The sequence below is a fragment of the Heliconius melpomene genome, chromosome 3 (genome assembly GCF_056956725.1).
Source record: "Heliconius melpomene rosina isolate 202511_hmr_F chromosome 3, ASM5695672v1, whole genome shotgun sequence".
Lineage (NCBI taxonomy): Eukaryota > Metazoa > Arthropoda > Insecta > Lepidoptera > Nymphalidae > Heliconius > Heliconius melpomene.
Window position 1 is genome coordinate 5546678 of NC_140391.1, and position 25482 is coordinate 5572159.

A 25482-nucleotide genomic window follows, 5' to 3' on the forward strand; every position below is an offset into this window, starting at 1 on the left:
GCTAAAGCTAAAACGAAAATGTTTGTGAAGGTTGACATAAAGTTCATTAAAAATGTATGCTCAATATAGTGATGCCACTTCCATTAATATTATGACAACGTTGTCAGCATTTTATTTAAGCGATTTTAGTATTATTTAGGTGGAAATTTTAGTGGCATCCCAGTATGTTTCTTAAAAGCAGATTATTTAATTATTGTATACTAAAAAGCAATATTTACACTAGTTGAATATTACAAAGCAATATTAACTTTAATTAGAATTGCATCCAAATAATGATGTATTTGTCGTTGTCCATACAGATAAGTAAAGGGGTGAGGTCTAAAATCCAAGGTACACATTGTTTACCCTCTTAACTATGGAAAATTATTGGAATTCGAACGTATCCCTAAGAAGAGGGAACCTAGTTAGGAAACTCTGTTCCCCACTTTCTCTTCAATTTTCGGCGGAATTTAACGTCGCGTGTTGCTTGTTGCCACAGCGAGGAAATGTACATAATTAATTTACCGAGTGGGAATCGAACCCACAACTGTCAAGTTTACAGCCAGATCTCAATATTAATATTAATAACATGTTTTCCTTAGATTTACATTATTTATTAAATGTCTAAGTGTAGTCACTACTATTTTAATATATAATTTGAGTAAATCTATCTTCAAAGGTTACCGTCGAAAGCATTTTTTGTGATGTATAAACGGCGCAATTATTTTTCTTTCAAATAAAATTGGTCTATCAAAAATTTATCAGACGATTATTTAATATAATATTTAGCTTGCAGCAATGTTTTTAGATATTGTATTGACATTTTTTGTATTGAATATTATTCAGTAATTGCTCAAAAGCCAGATCCAGATCCTGTGAGAGATCACTAATAGTGATAAGGTCGCCTTTGCAAGCTACTCTTTGTCTTCTGTTTTAATATTTAGTTATGTATTTGTTTATGTATGCAATAAAGAGTTTTATCTATCTATCTATCTATCTATCCAGCCAGACCTTCATAATGTTATATTTAAAACCTGATTTTTTCATACATACAGTCAACACCGGTAAGTACTATCAGAGAATACTCGTATAAAATTTGAATGGTTGTTGCTTTGGTAGTTATTAAGTAAATAAGATGAACGAAATAGTACCTACGTTTCGTTAAATTATAAAACTCATTTTTTCATATGCCGCCACTATCTTAATTTTATATACCCTGATAGTATTTACCGGTGTTGACTGTATGCGTCTATATACAGTTGCTATACAATAGCGAATTTCTGGTTTGTTCTAATTACTCGACCTTCAATGGCAATGTCTACTTAAAATTTGCTAGTAGGAAATGAACTATATTTTAGACCTTTTTTTATTTTTCTAGATTTTTTTAGTAAATTAGTAATTCATTTTATCTTTTTAGATTTTCTAAAATGAAACAAACTCGGAAAGATTGTAACAATATATTTTGTATATACAAATTAGCTTTATAATATGGCAATAATGGCTATAAGTGTGAGTACCGGTACTAGTGTACTCGCGGAGCTTCGCTTTAACGCTTCTAATTCGCTCACGTCGGGAGTTTCTTCAAAATCTCCTACTTCATTGTATTGCATATCCTCGAACCTACCTGTTAGAGCTGAAATAGAATGATAATTTAGACTTACATTTGTATATGTTCTCATATATATTATGTTTAAAATGCTAATGAAACTTTGATTAGTCTTTTCGACGTGACATTAAAAAGGATTGATATGATTAAGTTTGTTTATAGAATTTAAAAATAGTAAAAATATTAATAGCATATAATCAAAGTATTTATCAAATATAAAAAAAAATCTACTGTTATCAGAATCAAATGCATAACAATCAACACGCAGTAATTGAAACCAAATAATCGACTGAACAGAATGCATAGGCGTCGAATACAAGTATTCTTGTAATAAAATAAATATCAGCTTCACTTCAGTAGGCAGAGAGAACCTAGTGTTAAAATACTCCACTCCCTACTTTCTGCCGAATTCTTAGGCATTGTGTGTTGAGTAGCGGAACTCAATATTTTGCTTTTGCCTCGACACGAGAGCAAAGAAATGAAAATATTAATAGTTCACCTTCGAGTGGGAATCGAACCAACTACCTTTCGCGTTTATAGCCACACGCTCGTGCCACTGCGCCAGAACTAGCCTCGATAAACATTATATAAATGTATCATACTATTTCAGTATAATATACTTACGATACAATTTAATAGTTCCATCGGTATCTCCAAGGGAATTTTTTGATATGCAACTGTACGTGCCGAACGTACTGCGACCTACTTTCTTTATTTTCAACCGCATGTCCACCTCGTAGCCGCGATCCACCGCTATCACTTCAAACCTTTTATCGGCTGTAAATAATTAAATAATATAATCGATTGTATCAATTTAATGACTAAAAGAATTCTATATATCGATAAAAAATAAAAACACACGTAAAAAATGCTTTCATTCTCGATGTCGACTAATTTTAGTAGAGTAAAATCGAACTTGTAATAACCAGATGCATATCAGTTACCGGTACCGTATATCGTATATTAAAAATGTAATAAAAAAGTTAGTGAGTAATATTTAAAGTCGTGTAATATTTTAAATTAACAAATGTAATAAAACAGCGTCTACAGTTGTGACTGGCTGCTACTATTTGAAATATTTCTCATAATAACATTGCACAGCAAGTTGAAGTTTGCATGCGATTGTAATACAATAGCAATTTCCTTTCAGTATTACAAAAACTTGGCGTTTACTTTGTCAAATATGTTAAGTGTGCTTGGAAATATTTGTTATTATCGGTAGGACAATGATATTTGCTTGTAAACTTATTGTTTTGCACTTTGTGTTAAATTGCTAATTTCGGTTTTAAATTTTACGAGTTTTTTGACCAAATAATATAATATTCATGTTAAATCGGAATAAATAGTAAAAATTTAGACTTAAACAAGATTTTTTATATAATTATAATTAATGTTTTTGGTTGAATTATGATAAGAAGACATATTGTTATAATTTTTGGCCTTTTACTATATATGGAGTCAGTTAAGTTAACAATAAGAGATGTGGCTGAATTATTATATTGAAAAGAAATAATTAGTTAATTAAATACAGTATTATATTAGAAGAAAATGAGTGGCAGTACCTTCGGAGAGAAGGAAAATGACAATAAATGAGAAGCAAAAATTAAAAAAAACCCAGCATCTTGCACAATGCTTACATTTCGTCACAGTCGTACGTCAAAATAATATTGTGTTAAACTGTTTGTATTAATAAAAATAAAAAACAAATACGAAACGGAATTGTCCAGTTATTTCAACAATCTATCATTTTTAAAATAGAAATTGCCGAGTTATTTCAATGGGTTCTGAACTTCGCCGTCAAATATATTTCACTCGAATTGGTTTTCGAATTTGCATAAAATAAAAATAAAAGTATGGCGTTTCTGTGATTGTGTGTAGATGTAAATAACAGTTTCAGCCCGAATGTACGAAATACAGCCATTCTCACATACTTTTTTATTAAAATATTGTATAAAGCTAGAATCATCTTATGATTTAGGCCAATCGTGGCGCAGAAGCAAAAGCGTGGGACTGTACACTTGGGAGATTGTAAATTCGAATCCCACTCGAGACAATGCAATATTTAATAATTACGCTCGCTCTGTCAAAGAGGTAAAGCCCCCCAACAACAAGCAATGCATGTAATGAATGGAAATCGAGTGTTGAACATTTTCATTGTGTTTAAATACTTATATAAATTTTCAATGTACGTTATTAATATATTAGATATGGTAAAGTATTAGACTTTAAGGTATCATCCATATAATAAACAAAAAAAACTTGCTTTAAAAAGCAAACTTATACTTACTCTGTGATATAATTTGTTCATTTATAGTCCAATAGTTGATGGACCTCGGGAAGGCTTCCGAATGGCAGTCAAGGTGTACGGTGTCGCCTTCATTCGCGCCCACCAGTTGGTTCTGTATTGTCATGATGGGCGGAACTACAGGAAAAAAAAACTATTAATATTAAGTAAAAATATATTTTTAATATGCTTTACAATTTTTATATATATATTTTTTAATTTTTAATTAAGAAATTGTTAATATATATTTCATTTAAAATTCGGCGAAAATTGTGTTCTACTAGGTTCCCTCTGCCTAACCAGCTATATGTAGGATACAGCGAGAAGTAATTTTCTTTTTCTTTCATTTACACGCTGTATCCCACACATAGCAGGGTAGGCAGAGGGAACCTGGTAACCTAGTGTTAAGACACTTCCTTCCCCTACATTAATTTACTTATATACACATTTATCATCTGACATCAGTTATTAAGAAAACATTAAAAATATATAGTAGCAAGTATATTATACTTTTAATATAGGAAAACATATATCTATTATAACTTTTTAAATTTTTAAGCATTTTTAAGATTAACGTATAAAGTTTAAAAATACCAACATGTATTTTTCCGGCACTCCGTTACGTGGGGAGGAAAAGGCTTCGATCCCTCTTGTTAGTTGAAGAGGGCTTTGCCCTAGGGTAGAATTTTAATAGGCCATTAGTTTCTTTTGCTATTGATTATGACATGGCTACTTCTTTCAGTGGGGAATGGTTACCAAAGAGTTCTTTTAATATTTATACGATTTTACTCTCTTTTAGCTTAGATTTAAAAGACTAATAAGATGGTGGCAGTTTAATTTTATAAATTAACCTCATTTTTAAGTTATAATAATGTAACGTAATTTTCTTGTTTTCTTATAAATAAAAAATATGATAATTCTCCGAAATCGTTTTTTTTAAACCGACACTGTTTTTAAACTCATATTGTTTTATTTTCAGTATATTATTCTTATTATTTTAAATCTTATTATTTATTATTGACACCTGTACTGCAACAAACTCTTGAGAGACAATTTCCACTGGCAATTTTAAGGCAGCTTGCACATCAATCAATGTCCTGCTCAAGAATCGATCAACGCTGCTGCAGCTTAATTATTGTTAATAGCTTTGAATGGACGACAGGCGTGACTTGCTTAGTTTTAAGTTGTATTTAAAAATATATTATATTGAGATAATAAATAATAATAAAATTAAAATACAAATATATTTGTATTAACTAAGCACAATTAAAGACAATGGTACATATTTTATTTAAAAGATTAATATTTTAATTCCACTGTTGTAACAATATGTACTTTAGTATAATATAATGAAATAAAAATATAAGAATAAAAAAATAATTATAATGAAATAGTTTAAACATACTTTCACATTGTAACATTTTACATTGTTTATTATGAATTGTATAAAAATTGCATTTATTTTATCGTATAGTCGTATGCGATATGAATTTTTTTATATACATTTTTTTCTTTTTAGTTTCACGGTGTATCCTGCACTATATACGTGCTACGACGTGCACTGCGGGATACAAAAAAGGGTAGACAGAGGGATCATGGGGGCCTAGTATTAATTCTTTGTTCTTCATTAAGATATTCCGTCCCCACTTTCCGCCGAATCCTTGAGGCAGAGAAGAATTATTTGTAGAATTTCTGGTTATAACGTTTTTAAAGTGTTGTCTGTGCAATGCATTGTATAAAGAATAGCATCAATCAACGTCCCGCTTAAGAATCCATCAACAATGTTGCAGCTTAGTCAGCTAATATTGTTTATCCGTAATGAACGATGAGTATCACTCACTTGCTGTCGGAGGGTGGAAATACATGGAATTTCGAATAGGTATGGCAACATTTATATACTGGTGTTTATATAGATTGTTATTTCTACTTTAGACTCCTGACTAATTTGTGGTACAGTCCAGATAGACATCTTAGTGGTAATCACTTCCTTTCGAAATTATCTATCTAATTCGATTATGGATCCTGTTTTTTTTTGTATATATTTTCATAATAATATTTATTTATTTTCATAAAGTTCAGGTGTATATCTATATATATAAAAGGACTTGTCCTCACTGACTGAGGTAAGACGCACGCACAGCCGTAACTGCTGAGCGTAGAAACGTAAAATTTGGACAGATGTTTACTTTCGTAATCTGGACATCCACTAAGAAGGGATTTTGAAAAATTTTAACCCTAAAGGGGCGAAATAGGGGTTGAAAGTTTGTATGGAAAAAAATTTAAACCGGCACCGATTTTTATAAAATTTGAAATTTAGATTTTTAAAAGTATTTAATTGAACACGTGTTTCATCGTTTTCTAGAATTCTCCCCCTAAGGGTACAAATAAGGGGTTGAAAGTTTGTATAGATTTTTTTTTAAACCGGCACCAATTTTTATAAAATTTGGAATTCTGACTCTTAAAAGTATTTAATTGAACACATGTTTCATGTTTTCTTGAATTCTTCCCCTAAGGGTGCAAATAAGGGGTTGAAAGTTTGTATAGAAAAATCTTTAAAACGCGACCGATTATTATATAAATTTAAATTTAGACTCTTAAAAATATTAATTTGAACATGTGTTTCATGGTTTTCTAGAATTCACCCCCTCAGGGTGCAAATAAGGGGTTGAAAATTTGTATGGAAAAATCATTAACTCGCCACCGATTTTTATAAAATTTGAAATTTAGACTCTTAAAAATATTTCATTGAACATATGTTTCGTGGTTTTTTGGAATTCACCCCTAAATACGCAAGCGAAGCTGCGCGCGTCCGCTAGTATTTTCATATTATTTTAAGTTACATATAAAATATTCATAGGTACTTTTTTTTTGCTTTACGCTAATTCCCAGTGACATAGTAAGCAGAGAGTAGAGAGTTTAGTGTCAAGACGCTTTTCACCTAGATTCTGGAAATTAGGGGTTAAACGGTGGTGGAACAGAACATTACTTTTCGTTGCTTAAACAAAGACATGAAGCATCATCTCCTGAGGATGACCGCACTCCATTACATTCACAATCAGATGCCACTTTGCCACGATAGAGTCTATTTCTATTTTCAAACATTTCCTTATATATGTACATAATTATATACCTAAACAAATAAGATTCAAAGATCCGATGACGCACAGGAAACTATTTCCCACATAACATTAACAACATATCAATATGGACTAAACAATCTTTGAAGTAAATCAATCAACGTCCGTTCCAAGAAGTAACTATACCCACTACATGCATAAGCTAGTTCATAATGTTTGCAAATTATGTAAAGAACAAGATTGTACGATTTTCCTTAGATATTCATAAAATAACATTTTGTTAGCAAAACAAATAAGATTTTAGTTTTTTTTATAAATAATAAAAATAATATTTATTTTTTATAACTTATCCGCATTACACAACATAACATGGAGTAGTGATATGTCACTCTGTTTGGTATTTTCAACTTATTAAGTGTTATTTAATTTATCAAAAAATATTACATTGTTAAAAAAAAAACAAAAAATATATCTACTCTATTAAACGATGCCTTTTTGAATACGTACTATATTTTTACGTAGTATATTTGCAGGAAGTCAGCGCACAAAACGGCCTATTTCCCTCCGAGATCCTGGAATGAGACCAGGTGTTTTAAAGCTTCTATTTTTTAATTTCTTTAGAAAGTGCTCATCATGCTGAACAATTTTTCCTTAGGCGTTGTGTTTATATTTCTTAGAGCTTAGCTGAGCTGTTGGGTTCCACATCAAATCTTCATTCCTTTATGTCAACAGAATTTTTTATCATGGAGACCAATTTTTATAAGACGCTTTAATATTTCTTATAGGTTAAATAGACTGATAGGGTGTGGTGTAACGAACGGATAGACATACAAAATCATAAAAATTATATTTTTGGCTTTTATTGCTTCTATTAAAATCATGGATTTTTTAATATTTTTTCTATATACAGAATTGACTCCTTTTACATATTTATTGGATTAATTAATATAAGCACACGTCTGTATATAATTTGAACGTATGTACCTACTATATTAGTTTGGCAGTTGAACCAACTTTACGAAAATGCCTTTAAGGTGTTTATCTGAAATGTGTAGTAGATAATTAATTATTCCTTAACCAAGTTTCCATGAATAAGTAACTACCTACTAAATAAAGTAAGTCTTAGTGATAAGATTTTATAGCAAATTTTTCTTTTTGCCTTCGTGATAAGAAGAAAGAAAGGCTTTGTACGTTGATAGACGATGTAAGTTGAGATGAGATCGTTAGAAACGAAAAATACTACATATAATAGGATATGGAGGCTATACCCTTTTTAACGATATAGAAAATTGCAAGTAATATGACTATTGTATATAGTTAGTTAAAAATAAATGTTTTGTTCGAATATATTCCATATTTTTCTAAATCTAAACGTAGAAATAAAACTTTAGAATAAATATATTTTAGAAAATATACCCACAATATATGCAAAGAACATGTTGCTTATATTATAATTATATTAATTTACTACTGAAGACCTAACAATTAAAAATGTCGTTATTATTAAAATTCAAATTATAAAAATATTATAAGTACATAAGTGGGCGAGAATATACCGTCATTAAATAGAAGATATATTTAAAAAAAAATTCTTAATAAAAAAAAAATAACGAGTTTAAATAAACTTCATTGTAATTAAACAGATTACAAGAAAGGCGTCACTGTATCAAAGTTTACTTAAAATCAACGTTCGACATGACCTAGTTAAAATTGTATAATTTATACTTATTTAATAAACATCTCATATATTTATTTTACATAACGTAAAAATCGCAATTCTCATTTATTTTATTATTGTTCGAAGAGCTGATATGGTCTTGGTCAAGCCTTATAACTTGCTGATTAATGGTACTCTCTGAATAAAGTATTAAGCAATAATATGCAGTAAATGTAATATTTTTTAGCTTGCTCAAATTCGAAACAATGTGTGTTGCGTGGTGGAGCACAACGCCGCGCCTTTCCTTTCTAATGCGGGTAAATTAAAATCACTTCAATATCACCATTTCCTGGAGCGGAGATCAAACCCACAAGCATCTTTTTTACACTCAAACGCCGTACCACTATACCACAAAGGCATCAAATGAACCAATGTACAACGCGGAAAAATGAACCAATAAACGAAATCATAATATATTCTGGATATTAAAATCCTCTAGATTTAGAATAGTTAAATACTCCATATACATATGAATTAAAAAGTAATAAGTACTTTCAGAAAAGGAAAGCATCACTAAAAACTCAATGCTGCAATCATTTTCTCCAGATCGAATATTATTGTAAAATAACACCTGCGTCATCATTTTTTCGTTCTGGCCCAAAGGCAAAGCGCGGCGATGAATCAACTCAACACACAATGCCTCAAGAAATCGGCAGAAAATGGGAAACGGAGTGTCTTAATATCAGTTTTCCCCTGCCTACCCTGCTATAACCGCATATACAGCATGCAGCAGAAAAAAAAAGAAAAAAAAAAGGAAAATACTTAACTAGCACAGTACTTACAATGAACGACGAGCATGACCCGCTTGCTGACGGAGGGCGGCACCCCGTTGCTCGCGATGCACAGGTACGCCCCCATGTGCAGGCGCGACACCTTCACTAAGTGCACCACGGCGCCGCTCACCGACGAGTCTAGATTAGCAAACTGTAATTATGCACTGGGGGATGAAATGTTTGATGGGGTTAATGGTAACTTTTCATGTGGGGGCTAACTAGCTAAGTACTGGTTGCTGTGCTGGTGAGCACAGTAATAAGCATGAAAAGTGGTGTATTAGGTTGCTTTATTAAGTCTGCCTGTAGCAAGGCAAGTACCTAATTATGAATTAAAATATAAGAATCTGCATTTGTAATAATTGTATCTTTATGAAACTTGGCAGCTATACGTAGATTAGGTGATATTATAATATTATGGTATCAACGAGCTGGTATGATGATGGAGCCAGGATCTAAATATTTGAACTAGCTTTAGAGTCTACTGGTTACAAACTGTTGTTCGTGTCCATCTGTCTCTCAATATTATCACGTTAAAAAACATAATTCATACTAGATATATTTTTTTTTTAGCGTAAAAAGTTAAGTAGCTGTTCGGGCTATGCAAATATAATGTGAAAATTTCCATTTACGTAAAGGTGTATATTTAGATATATCCGTTCATAAATATATCCATAAATTTTGTAGCGTAATATTTCATTTACTTTGTAAATGTTATCCTTGAAAAATAAAAGCTCCCAAGAGGTAAACAGGTAAGTTCCCAGTAGATACGTGTTTTTATAAGAAGAAACGAGTGTATGAAATATTTATTATAACACTTGAATTATTATTATTGCATACCTTCTGGAGATAGCAAAGTGATATGTTTTTGTCATAAAATTGAGTAGAAATAAAGAGTAAATTACCTTTACATGATTACATTTTGAGTAGTATAGAGCCGCTTTTTTATAATAAAAAATAGATTAAACTTTTCTTCTTACTAAGCTTTGAGAATTATCTTTAAAATTTACTACTACAATCATATATTTCATTTAAAAAAAAAAATAGGTATATATAAATTATATTTTTCCCAAAAAGCTATAAAGGTCGGCCTTTATTGTCATTTTGCATCGTTAAATTAATAAAAAAAACAAACGAATTCGTAGTTTCCCCCAAAAACGAATTGTGAAGTTTTTAATGACGTGCGTACCCACAGTCAGAGTCAAGCATAAAATAAATCATCTTTTTAGCTTCACTCTGTATCAATAACTTTTTCGTGCAAACATATAGGGAGGGAACATGATGTTAAGACACTCTGTTCCCCATTTTCCGCCGAAGTCTGGAGCCATTGCCCGGTGACTGTCGGAACTCAACGCCGCGCTTTGTCCCGATACCAGGGCGAAAAAATAAAAATATTCAATATTTCATTTCCTCGAGTGGAAATTGAACCCATAACCTATCACGTTACACACTTTTTGCCCCATCATTATTATCGTGTTACATTAAAATCATTAATTATATCTAAAATTGTGCTTTATGTTTTAGAAAATAAAATTCCATATTGAATAAAAAGTGGCCGCGGCTTTCTACTGCGCATTACTGTGAGATTGAAAGTGGTAGACTTTGTGGTTTGCATGTTGCATGCTTTGAAGTTGATGTTACGTACTCTACTCTTTCCATATGAAACACTATTTATAACATATCATATATTCTACTACAGTTATTAATTTAATGTGAACAGTACATTTGAAATATTCATAAATTTTCATTTAAATGTATTTAAATGTAGACGTAGAGGAGTTTTATTCTTTTAAGTTGCATTAAAAATAAAAGCCTACATTTAATGTTCACTCACTTCATTTATATTTAATTTATTTCAATAAAATATTTTCCTATATTAGTGGATACGTTGTTATTATTTACATTTTCTTGTATTATAGAAATATAGTTTTTTGGAAGTAGTTATTAAATAAAAACATTAAACGAATACCTATATGTATCTTACTCAGTGTATCGCTGAAGTTTGATGTAGGTAATAAGTCCCCAGCCTCCTTCCTCCATACCACTGTGGGAGTGGGCACCCCGTGGGCTGCGCATCGAAGTGATACATTAGCTCCTTCTCTTGCCACTTGATCGCTACTCGTCGGGTAGTCCAAGATGTCGGGAGGCACTAGATGAAAATATTAATATGTGATTTAGTAAGCAACAAATATTAATTATTATTTTTTTCCCTCAACACTAGAGCAAAGAAATGAAAATATTAAATATGTATTCATTTCGTCGAGTGCGAATCGAACCCACTACCTGCGTTTACAGTCTTATGCTCCTGAGTGACTCAACCTCACAAGCCTCATAAAAATATTATCAGAAATATAAAAAAGTATACATGAAAAACTGCACAATTCCAACATTATTTTACATTTTAAAAATGTTAATTCATAATTTTCCATTGTTCATAATTTGTATTATTTTATATTGTACTCTATAAAACAATACCCTATTTTATATTATATAGATATGAAATAGTACATTTTATAATAACAGTATTTACTAATCTAAATCTGGAAATTAGTTTACTACGGATGCGCGCGCAATACCGCGTATATACAAATGTAAATCCTGATGCTCAGTCGGAAATTATACTAAAACACACGAAGTAGACTCCATATACATACTTGCCTACCTAATCCACGTAAAAGCATTCGTATAAATATAGGTCCACGGTGTGTTTTGTTCGCTTATCACAGCTGCGACTTATTACAGCAATTACGCGTCGTTGCCCGGGAGACCACGACACGCACTCGCGCTATTATTATTAGTTCCGATGGACGAAACTTGTTGTTGTTACGTATTTATGCTTTAATATATTATGAATTGTTCTTGTATTGGAGGCCGTCGTCGCGCTGTGCTACTAGGGTTGTGGATTCGATTTCCAAGTTGGGGAATTAATTATGATTTATTGATATTTTCATTTCTACGCCCTGAGTATCTTAACACTAGGTTTCCTCTGCCTACCGGGCTATATGCGGGATAGAGCGTGAAGCTGGTTTTTTTTTAAAGTAAATGTCAATGTTTGATATTTGAAATATAAATTTGTACGATACAAAATAATAGTGATTTATATCTTTATAGTCCCATAGATTACGTTTTACCGTAATTAGATATAATTATTGAGTTAATTCTTTGTAGTGATAGTTTGACGTTTACTACAATTAAATACAATACATGCATTTAATATCATAATATCTAAAATTAAACCGACTTTGAATCGATTTAACTGTAAGTTTTTTTTGTATGATGGCACATTTTAAAAAGTAGTCCCATACAAGTTTTATGGCAATTGATTCAGCAATTAAAAGCAGTAGAAAATAAAAACTGACTTCTAAATCGGTCTTCAGAGTCGGTGCCAGGTATGAAAAATATCATTTATAGAAGTTTCCATTTGCAAATATATGAAATAAAAGCTAAATATTTATTAATTTTTAAATAAATACCTTATACTAGTTTGGGATCGATCCCAAAAATAACGTAGATATTTTAATTAGTAAGAACTAAATAGGTAATGTAACTATTAATAATTCTGTTAATTATCTTTAATTTCAAGTAATTAAAATGTTATTTTCTACTTTTTATTTTTTTCTATACATTTATACAATTTATTGTATAATTACGCTTAATCTAATTTATAGTTTATTTGTTCGTGGATTTAATTGTGAGAACTACGGATAAAGCTTTCCATAGAGCTTTATATTTATAAAATTAAATAATTTAAAAAATCAGCTTCACAGCACAACAGGATAGGCAGAGAATACCTAGACACTCCGTTTTCCATTTTCCGCTGAATTCTGGAGCCATTGTGTGTTGAGTGGTGGAAGTCAACGCTGCGCTTTACCTCGACACCAGAGCGAAGAAAATGAAAATATACATTTAAATAAATTCATTTCCTCGAGTGAGAATCGAACCCATAACCAGTCGCGCTTACAGCCACACACTTGTATCCCAGTGCCATGACTAACCTCCTTATATTCATGCAGAATTGAAAACAGTTTGACATTACAACAAGTCTTATTCTAATAAAAGTCGTCGGTAGTTCCCATCACTATTTAACTTTTGCTATTTTCCGCTTGTGGCATAATTTCAATTTAAAGTTTCATAAAACCACAATACGAAACTCCACGGTCTCGGCTAATGCATTATATAAAATATCCTAATGTCAAGTATTAATTATTTTTTAAAGCGAATCAACCTAAAATTCGACTTCTTTGAATTTCCACGGTGAAAGTAAAATTATATAGTTTTTTTTTCGTCACGATGTATCCCGCAAGTAGCATGGTTGGCAGAGGAAAGCTAGTGTTAAGATATTCCGCTGGATGCTGGAGGCATTGCGTGTTTCGTAATAGAACTCGAAGAATTGAAAGTAGAAAATATATAATTTCCTCGAGCGAACCCATAACCTGTCGCAGTTACAATCATACAATTGTGCTGCTGCGCCAGGACTGCTTTCCATAATTTGGTTTACAATATACAATTCCATTAGTAAAAATATTCGCTAATCAAATATTAATAAACAAAACTAAATATATTATAATTATAGCAATGTCGACAGCAAACATGAAAATTTAATCATACAAGGTTTATACTGAAACTATTCTCTATTGGATTTTCAATTTATTACACCTACAAACACCCTGTAGAATGCATACTTTATATCTGCGGTTGGTGCACGGAAATTGAAATATGTCTATCAATACACGTTGCAGGGAATTGCTAGGACTCGCATTCTGGGATATGGAAATTTATGAAGACAGAAAACGTATGACAAATTTTTATATTTGTAAACCTTTGATATATTTCGACAAGTTGGAAAACAATTCTATAATAGTGGATTTGATGTTAGAAAATATTATATTCGATATAAATACTTTTTTAATAAAAAAAATATTGAACATTTAATATTTATTTCGTAATAAAGCTTTGTAATATGTTTGTATATAGAAATCTAAATTTAGCCTAAAGCTAAGTTCTAATTGGAAAATTTTTTTTTGTAAGCGAAATCTATACTAATATAATAAAGCGGAAGAGTTTGTTTGTTTGTTTGTTTGTTTGTTTGTTTGTTTGAACGCTAAGATCTCTGGATCTACTGGATTGATTTACTTTGTTTTTGTTTTGTATGAAAGCTGCATTCTTCAGAAGTGCTATAGGCTATATAATATTACATTACACATATATACTAATAAATTAAAATACTTTCTAATTTGACATGCAATTTATTCTGCCATGTTAATAACAACCGTCGTCGCTACGCGACCGCGTTCGTTACCGCGTCATTTTGATATTCATCCTTATGAAAATAAATACAATAGTCACTTTTAGCATTTCATCTAGATTGAAATTATATTTCTATAGAAATTATATTCTTATATTTCAAGCAGGCGTAGCCGCGTCCGGGTCCGCTAGTTAATATATAATTGGACATAGTCAAACGTAACAACATAAAATAAAAATAAAATTTGTATTTTGACATCATAAAAGGCTCTCGTGCCCACGTAAGTTTTATTTAGACTTATTTTAGATAACCAATAAATTAATTGGTATATTGACTGCTGAGTACACTCAACACTTATATAATGAGTTCAGTATGTATATAGAAGTACAAAATATTTTACGGACAAGAAGTTAGTCTAGGAAAATATTATTAACTATTAAATGGTTTCTGGCAAGTCTTTCACATATTGCTTTTCTTTGATTTCATATTTTTAGTAAAAGATTAATATACGAGTATACTCGTATTTTCAATCTTCATGATCTGTCAAAACCAAAGAAACTAAAAAAATTAAATTCTATTTCGTGGTCAGTCTTGGCGACGCGACAGGGTGTGTGTTCGATTCCCACTAGGAGAGAATATCTAGAGTTCTAGTATCGAGGCAAAACGCGGCGTTGAATCCCGCCACTCAACATGCAGTACCTCTAGAATTCAGCCGAAAATGGGAAATGGAAGTTTTTTGATGGTAACTGAATGTCTGAACAGTATGTTTTCCCTCTGCCTATACTGATAAATGCGGGATACAGCGTGAATTAAAAAAGAAGTTAATCTACCAATTCCAAATATAATTTACCAATAAAAAAAAACAAAAAAATACATACCTACAACATCTAAATACGCCGTCTGGCTCTTCATGGGGTCCGTGTTAAGCTGGCACATGTACCAGCCGCGGTCTGACTGGCGCACGTCGTGTATGTGCAGGAACCACACCCGCCTGTCGCTGTGGTTCACCGCGATCCGGTGGTTCTTGGTGATCACGTGGGTAGCGATCGTCAGGATCGTCTGCGTGTCCACGCGTAGCCACGCCACCTTGTTAAGGTTACATTTATATAAACTTATAAAATTATCATTTTGACAAAGGCTCTATCTTTTCCAGATAACCTTTAGGGTAAAAAGAATCAGATATAATTAAAAACAGGTAGGTAGTGATAGTGCCGTAAAACACATATAAAAGTAATAACCTTTTTATATATGCTTTTTTTAATCTGTGTTAAATAACTTTCTTTATATTTATTCACTTCGGCTTTATCTAAACATACAATATTTAAAGAAAATTACTAAAACAAAACTTAAAATTATAACATTTAAATTTATAGCTATTCATATATAAATAACTAGTCTAGTTAAGGTACAAAAGAAGCGTCGAAAACACTTACTCTGTAATTGCCGAGGTCATTGACAACACACGTAAATACAGCTTCCCTTCCTAATGATACTGTCAGGTTGTTTAAGCTATCTTCAAAACGTGGCACTTCTGGAAAAGGACAATTCCGCTAAAGGAAATTCGCTATAACAATAAACGATTCACCTATAAAACAAATAATAGGTCCTCTCTTGTTGAAATTATTGTTGGCATACATTTTAGTATGTACTTATATTATTAGATTTATTGAAATTATTTTATAGATTAACTTTAGAAAACTTACGAAAAAAGAAAACTTACTAAAAAATATTTATATTTTCAAATTAAATAAATAAATCAGCTACAGGCTGTATCCCGCATATAGCAGGATAGGCAGAGGCACTATCCACCGAATTGTTTGAGGGAAAGCGTCTTTAGCAAAAACTTTCAGGCCTATACAACATAGATAATGCACCTGGGTGTAGTATATTTGCTGAACCACAGAAAATCCCTAAATATACATGGGGGTAAAATGGATACCCTGAGGTCCCCTATAGATACCTTAGACTACCGATAATCTGTCGATCGAGTTACACCATGTATACCTATGCACGCTAACAAGTTTACGGACTTCCAGAATTAAGTTTGCTTACACGATGTACGATTTGCATAAAATTTAGATATACATTTTCATATACCTATGTACTCAGATATGATAGACTTACGTAAAGCTTAACATATGAATTTATCAAATTTCCCTTAAAATATTTAATTTTAATGTATAATCAAAATAGTTATTATTCATTTAAAATACTATTTTTACCTAAAAACAATCTAGTTTTATATTTGTCTTAATTAAGGATTATACAGCTAACACGGATTAGTTAATAGCAACATTCACGGCAGGTGTTAGCCAACTTATAATAGTACCTAATACATTTTAATTAATACTTTAGTAAATTGTAATATTGGAATATAGTGTCACATTTGTTAGCATACGTTTGCGTGAGAATAATATTGAAGTTTTTTTTAGCTTCACATTCTATCTCGAAAAGGAATCGAATCCCCAACTAGGCCTCATATATTAAATATTATAAAATAGTCTTTAAAGTTCCATTTGGTCACGTCAACATAATCTAAACTAGCTAGTTTAAAATTATATGTATGTAACTTATAATTTCTTTCCGCGTATATAATACAACGAACAATTAAACAAAATTTCGTGTTTGTATTGTTCCAACTTTAATTATACTTATTTAAATTATTTTCCCTCACACAATAGGGCTTGCATTTTTATGTTGCCTAATTACAATGCCTTTGGAAAATTTTATCCTTTTCAAAACGATGTCTTTGTTCTTCTAAGTTTATTAATTGCGTTAGTGTTATATTGAATGTAGATAATTATCTTAATTATTCTAATAAATTAAAAAAATCAAATATTCGTATGAATATTATTCTTATATTTGTTTGTATTCTATTACATTAAAAAAAGTTGTTTAAAAGCATATTATATTTTTCTTTATATTTAAACTTACAGAAATATACTTTAATATTTTTTTTACAAAAACTACTAAACAGATTTAAATAAAATTTTACAGAAATATAGTTTATACATAAGAATGACATATAGGCTATAATTTATGGGAATATTTTGTATAAATTCTGGTTATACTATAACAACAACTTTAAGCGGGCGAAGCCGCACGGGTCTGCTAGTCAATTATAAATTACAAATTCTCTATAGCTACAACAAGTAAAATAAGCTTTATTCTTTCCAGCTGTTGTTTTCTCACACGATCTGTCCAAAGCATTTATTGTGCCTAGAGTAAATTTGCTTGTGGGATGCAATATCCAAGAGAACGGGCCTCAGGGAGCTATCTTGTTTTATTTACGCGTCTGAACCGATAATGAACGTTTTTCTACTACCATTTTGTGTGGCCAATACACTAAAGGTGTAGTATAGTCAGTAGCTTCTCTTATGTCTGTTTGGCACTCAAATTTTATTACCGAATGCTGTTCAGCCTTGCATAAATATTTTAAAAGAATGCAATATAAAATAGAGCTTAAGTGAATGGAGTAGAGTTTAAAATACGAGTTAGAGACGCAGAGAAAAAGAGAGATTAAGCAAAATAAAACAATATATGGCTGTATTTATTGGTAATAAAGTGTTTGGGTTATATTTACGATCGTCTACGACAGTGATTGTGCGTACATAATGTAAACATTTTTTTTTATTAAAAAAAATATTTTAAATATTCTCTTTATATTAAACGTTAACAGTAAATAGTAATAGTCCAGGAAAACGTATTATAAATGATTTATTATAACTGTTATTTCCACTATTTTTGTGTAATAGGCGCCACAAAATATTATGAACTTTATCTTTTTACGGGTACGTAAGGTAGGGTTTGGGGTTTTTATGATGATATTATGCAAGAACATGTTTATTTATTATACTGTGATAACATATTATTATTTGAAATTTACTAGAAAAAAAAGTATTTTTATTATCAAATGTTAATAAACATTTATTTGTTATTTAAAAATATACGTAAGACTAGAAGATGCTACAATTTCTTATTTTAAGTACTTCATAACGACTATTGAAAGTGTTAAAATATTTTATATTTATTTATAAGTGGAATTAGTGATAGCAGAAACTCACCAGCTAACTAAATGTTCTGTGAACGATGTCTAGCCTGCAAGCCAACTGTCAGACTTGTCTCAGTTTGGTCTTAGCTATTATGATTTAAACATATTTATTATGCAGGTTATTTAGAGCAATAGAATAATATATTTAGCACAGTTAATTTTTAATTTTTAGGTTATGGAATTATAAATATTGGGCTAATATGTTTTTTTAATATTAAAAAATATATACTAAATACTAAAAAAGTCTGCGTGTAAGTGTGTATAATATTACAATAATTTTAAACTTTAAGCTAGAGACACAAACTTTGGGGCAATAAATTTGAAATAAAATCTTAAAGTTAAAAAGTTTATCCTCAAAAAGCTCTAAGTTCCAACAAAATAAATCAAGCCGTTTAAAGGCACAGTCGGCCTCGACTGTAATAGGAATATAATACTATATATTACGGTCTATAATAAATATATCTTCCTCATCACCAGACAGTCGCTTAACCCAGCAAAATCTAATATATATTTTATTTAATATTCCACATCATTACATCTAAATCTCTAGCAATAATTTATCTTTCATTTATGACAGCACAGACATCGCTTAATATAAATTTAAGGCTATATCTTTCAAAGAAAGATTGCACAATTTACTTGTTACGTGACTTAGCGGTAAATTATATTGATATATTTTTCCTAGTACCGAGTACAAGATAAGGCTTTTAAGGAGTAAGTTGTTTCAAAGTTGATGCATATAAATATTTGCGTATCACATCGCCGGGCGCCTTCGCGTCGTAGTTGTGAGGCACGTCGTCACGCAATCTCCCAATTGTATGTGAGTATTCCACTTTAAATAGCCTTACTGTGGATCGATGGCCGCTTTGCAAATTAAAGTTAAACACCTTGCTCTAGATTTTTTATTATAATTGAAATATCGATGTCAACAATTTGAGGCTAGTCCCAGGGAGACAAGTATGTATTTGTAAGTTTAGGTTGTGGGTTCGATTCCCACTAGAGGAAATAAAATATTTAATATTTTCATTTCTTCGCTTTGGTAACACGCTAAAAGCTCGGCCTTGAGTCTGCCTTTCAGTATACAAGATCGGCGGTAAAAGAGGAAAAAAATATTTTAAGGGGAACGAACTGGGGTTTTCAGGTTCCCACTACTACCCAACGCTAACCCTGCTATGTGGGGGATAAAGATCAAAACTAAAAAAATAAATATCAACAATAACAACTCTGTTAACACAAACAAATGAAAACCACTTAAGACCAAAAGTTAATATTTTTTTCTTTCAAGATTACATCAAACAGTTATCATAACAATAAAAAGGTTATTTTTATTATTCTACATCTTAAATATACTTGAACAAAGCCAGATGAAATGATCAAACGTTTAATAAGTTTTGCTGATAAGAGCTGTTACGAATTTTAAAATATCGTAAGTACCTAACAAATTTGCGAACGATCGGCGGGATTCGACAACTTCCCTTCAAGTTTGTTGTAAGTTTTGGGAAGTTTCCAGCCGTGTTTCCAAACGTTATCGTCCGTGGAAGTAACAAGCCGAGATAAATGAAGTTTGGGTTCTCTTAATTTAATGGCTGGTCGGGACTTGGCGGACGTGTTCGGATGGTAGACTTTCTAAACCATTTATTGTTCAATAATTTATTGCTATTTGCTTGTTCTCCTTCTTCTTCTGTTCTCCTTGAGACTCTTTTTGTTCTCCTAGAAATTCCTAATTATCTCTTTGAATAGTTTACATTAAAATATATTAGGTGAATAATATTTAGTAACAGTAAAAAAAGTTATGAATTGCGAATAAAATGGAAATATTTAATTTCCTCGAGTGGGAATCGAACGTGCAACCTGTCGCGTTAACAGACACTGTGCACTACGACTGGCCACAATTAATACATCAACTTTTAAAAAAATATTAAAAAGCCTATAACTTATAGATTTGTTTAAAACTTGCATAATATCGCTCAAGTGGTCGTTCAGCTGAAGTTTCAAGTAAATAGCTTTATTGTCGCTGCATTCAGTCGTTTTAATATTCATAAATATTTTATTAATATTCAATTTTTATTATTCGATATTGTAATTGTTTTAAATATTTTTTTTATTATATATATATATATATACCTACATATTAACATTTATGTATATATATGAGTATTTTTATTAGCTGTATAAAAATCTTGTATTACAAACAAAAGAAATCAATTTATTCCTAACTCCCACCGTGTAATAGGTTTTATTTGGGTTGCGTGTTAATTCCCCTTCAGATACGATCGGCTCTAGTTGATTAATCGAGACTATGTTTTCCTTAGACAAGGACCTTACTTAGAAGTGAACGTATAGATTTTAATTTGGAATTCCATCGATTAGAATATTTTGAAAATGATAATATTTTAGCATAATAATGTTTTGAAAACTCCAGAATTTTTTATGTTAATTTTAAAACTTCAATCTTTTTGTAACTTTCAAATCTTTTTGTAACATTTAATAAAAATATAATATTAAAAACAAATATTTTCAATATACATATCTTATGTTTTAGTAGTTATGATTTTTTTCTATTATATCAGACTTGCTGATGCCAGCTGGACCTACTTAACCACTAAATTAAGTATTAAATTAATACAATTGAATTACTTAAACTAAATCAAAAAGATATAAAATAAATATTTATATATTTAGCAATTACTAATTCATGAAGTCCAAAATCTAACCTAGTTTCAAGATAGATTCACATTTTAGCTGACCAAAAATTTTTATTTATAGATATTTATTTTCCTCTCGATATCTATTCTCTCATAGTTTTGATCTGAGATATTTCAGTTAGGGGATTTTCTAAATTGGCAGTGTAAGCGAGACAAGCTTGACGCCGTTAAGCTGGCTTAGTTCACCTTACGTTATAACAACAATCTACCACTACATGTGTTGCGAGAGAATTATTGTACGTTCCTGCTGTTAATTTAGGATTAGTACGGAAATATCGTAAAATAAATAGATATTTCATTAAGTTATATATAATTATGAAAAAATAAATCGTTTATATTTATATAATAGAGGCAATCGTAAAGGGGGTTCGATTTCTATTCAGGAATAAAGGGTCAATAAAAATAATACTGCCAATTCTGCAGTGCCTTGTTAGAACGCTAATAAAGACAATGACATATTCAAGTAATATTATTAAGTTAAATTAATTGAATAAAATAACAATACATACTTAAAAAAAAAACTAGTTTTTTTGGTATATTTCTTGATGATATATATTTGAATAATTATGTTAATTACATGTATATAAAATATTAATTTTATATACATAATTAAAACTTTTTTAAAAATAAAAAAGCTTCAAACGCCAGTGGTGTATATTTAGCTAAAATAACAAATCGTAAAACCAATTACACGAACACTTCTCGTTTGTGTACAATTTCCAAAGTATTGTTACATTAGCCAAGCTTAGTTAATTGCAAATAGAACAGGGTTAAATAAGCCTAAAGCCTACTGTACTTATCATAATCAAAATTTAAATTGTGTATTATATTAATTATCTACATTTGGAGGCATTGCGTGTTGAGTGGCGGAACTAAACGCCGCGTTTTGCCTTGACACCAGAGCGAAGAAACATTATCGTCGTATCTTACTATATGTATTGAGTTGTATATTTATTACAAACTAAGTATATAAAATTTTCATATAAAAGACCGTACACAAAAATTAAAAGAATTAAATACAAATTTACTTTTAAAACAAATTATCCAAAATTGCAATTGTCCGAGTCCAATAATTGCACTAGTGATCTCTGGACCGTTAAATGGTTGTGGTTAGAAATACTAACTTAGAAATAGCTTTAAAATAGTTTTAGCTGAATATGCAGTAGTGTATAAAATATGCAAAATATATTAAAATACGCTCGAGTGACGTTAGTTTTGCTAAATGTAAACGTAAAACTCGACGGTTATTTGGAGCTACTATGAAAGTTAATTGTCATAAGGGAAACATTTGTAAGTGTACTTTCGAATTATATTCCAAAATAGCAAATACGTATGTGATATTCACCCGAATATCGTTTACCCATTGACTAGGAACATGGAGGAACATGTCTATAATTTGAGGCCAGTAATGGTGCAGGAGCTCAAGCGTGTGAATGTCAGCGCGACAGGTTGTCGGTTCGATTCCCAATCAAAGAAATGAAATATTTAATATTTCCATTTCTTCGCTTTGATTTCGAAGCAAAGCATGGTGTTGAGTTCCACTACTCTAGAATTTGGCGGAAAATGGAGAACGGAGAGTCTTAGCAATAGGTTCTCTAAATTGAACAACGCGACGTAAAGTTATATTTAATGATCAATATGTGAATGCTTGTATTATATTGTATTTATTTATTACTCGGGCATTCATGAATTATGCAGGCTCAATAAGAGAAATTGTATGTTTTATTACTACAAATAATTTTGATAGAAGAATTAGATCATTATAGGTTAAATATTGTATTATATTTTATTTTTTAAAGTATTTATATAATTTAAAAAAATTAAGTAAAATTTTACTGGTTTTGTCTTAATTGACGTCGTTATGTCTGCAAATATAAAAAAAATATGTCAGATATAAATTTATTAATCTGATTACGTTTTCGTGGAATTTTATGGATTTTACGTAGGCAAATACATATGAGAGCAAATGGTATTTTAATTACAATTGCAATATATTGAGATTTAAATAAAATTTGCCCAAAATATATATGAATGTAAAAAAGTAATTATATAAACTTAATCCACACATGGATATAAATTTTAAAACTTGTATTTCTTTTCAATTGACACTGTATTCCGAACATAGGTAGGTAGACGGAACCTAGTGTTACAACACTCCGTTCCCTAATTTTCGCCGAATTCTAGAAGCATTGCGTGTTGAGTAGCGTAACTAAACTCCACGACGCCACGAGCCACGAGGGCCTCTTTAATATGGTAAATGGCTAATTCTATATACCGAAATTTCCCTTACAGATTACCAATAAACACGATTTTATTCCAATTTACGCGTGATAAGATCAGTGGGGGTAAAGTAAATTGGCAAACAGTTCATTATCGAGGCCTGGAGTTATTCTAATGGCAATAAGGAGAAATAAAAATTACAGGCACGTTCCCATTTAAATCGCATTTCATTGTAATTAGATCTTTATTTTTTTGCTTTAATGGATTTTTTTACTTAATTGAATTTACATAGTGAGATTTTTGTACATTTTCTATTTAAATAATGTTATGTATGCTTATTACACATTACTTTGAGTAACAAATCCTTAAAATATTTACATATATACTCGCTTTAAAAATCGATACAACGAATTAATATAAACCTTTAAATATTTTAACATTTTTTTTTTTCGTTATGAAAATATTTTTTATTAATTAAACATTTGTCATGTTTTATTTACTATGCTAATTTACCTTGCGTGAAAATGAATCACTATAGGTAGGTAGGCTTTATTTATTAAGCATTTTTATTTTTCTTATTTAGATTTGATGATTTCTTATTTAGATTTATTTTGAAATGATTTTTTGTAAACTTATTTAGTTTACAAAAAAATACTTAAATATTGTCCAATATTAAATGTTATATTTAACATATAATATATAAGCGATAACATCCAACTTCAACACAAATCGAAAAAAAAAAACTCTTACCGACAGTATCCTTAAAACAAATAACAACATGGAAGACAAGTCCAAAATGTACATAGAACAAAATTTTCCCAAACATAATTCAGTTCACATTGCAACAATTTCACTATTAACTAGAACTTTATAAACCTAGTGGCAGCGCGTTTAATATATTTCATACTTTTGGCGCTACGTCGTAGCGTCTACGAAGTTCGTAGCACATCCGGTAAAGCGGCGCTACGGGCGTCTGTCTACGGATCTGTAGCGCGACTGGGGCCGACATCAGAATGGACTTATGCTAAGTTTGCTAACTCGGTGCACATGCGCCCGATAAGCTACGCGAATAAATCCTCTTGATATTCTAAACGGACAGGCTAAGTTACTTGCCGTTAAGCAGTGGAGTAGAAATGCTAGCGTGATTGCATATAATGAAGTACAAATTTAAATATTATTACTGTGATAGATTGTGTGTTTATTTTGTTGTTTTTTTTAATTTATTAATAAAAGTAATGAATACTGTTATGTTTATTATTGCTTGTAAAATTTATAACTTATTACTTCCTAAGTTAAAAATTTTAAGATGAAAATATTAAGCTATTTTCTAATAATTAAGATTTATAACATCAGAATTCATAGATTTACAATAATATCTAATTACTCAGCAAAATGAACATTTACAGTACATTATAAAATTATATTATGGTAATATATTTTCGAGTTCCAATAGTTAAATGATAAATCATCCGAAATTTACAGTTTCCATGTTTGAATCGAGACCTGTTTGTTTGTAAAGCATCTGTTCTCTGAATGGGGTGCGGTTAGCACAGCTCCAGCTTCTCTTTGAATAGATATCAAACTTATTGAATAATTTCTACTAAGTACATCTAAATTCAAACTAAATATGTTCAATATTCAACGCAAACATATCAATATTAGAAATTCTGTAATTTAAGTCAAGGCATAATGATTAATGTATATATTGTGGGTACGATCCCCACTCGAAGAAGTAAAATATTTAATTACGTTTATATTTCCATTTCTTCGCTCTGGTGTCGAGGCAAAGCGCGGCGTTGAGTTCTGCCACTCAACACGCAATGCCTCC

General features: G+C 30.5%; 1 protein-coding gene across 1 annotated transcript; it reads right to left on the minus strand.

Annotated features, from left to right (window-relative positions):
- Positions 1-1420: 1420 nt before the first annotated feature.
- LOC146539942 (lachesin-like) lies at positions 1421-24626 on the minus strand. Its single transcript, XM_085207695.1, has 8 exons — positions 24405-24626; positions 16112-16209; positions 15557-15764; positions 11418-11582; positions 9446-9574; positions 3873-4007; positions 2210-2362; positions 1421-1612 (listed from the first exon to the last, which is right to left on the minus strand). The coding sequence occupies exons 1-8, from the start codon at positions 24478-24480 to the stop codon at positions 1461-1463; spliced, it is 1116 nt and encodes a 371-aa protein (XP_085063821.1). The 5' UTR covers positions 24481-24626; the 3' UTR covers positions 1421-1460.
- Positions 24627-25482: the final 856 nt, after the last annotated feature.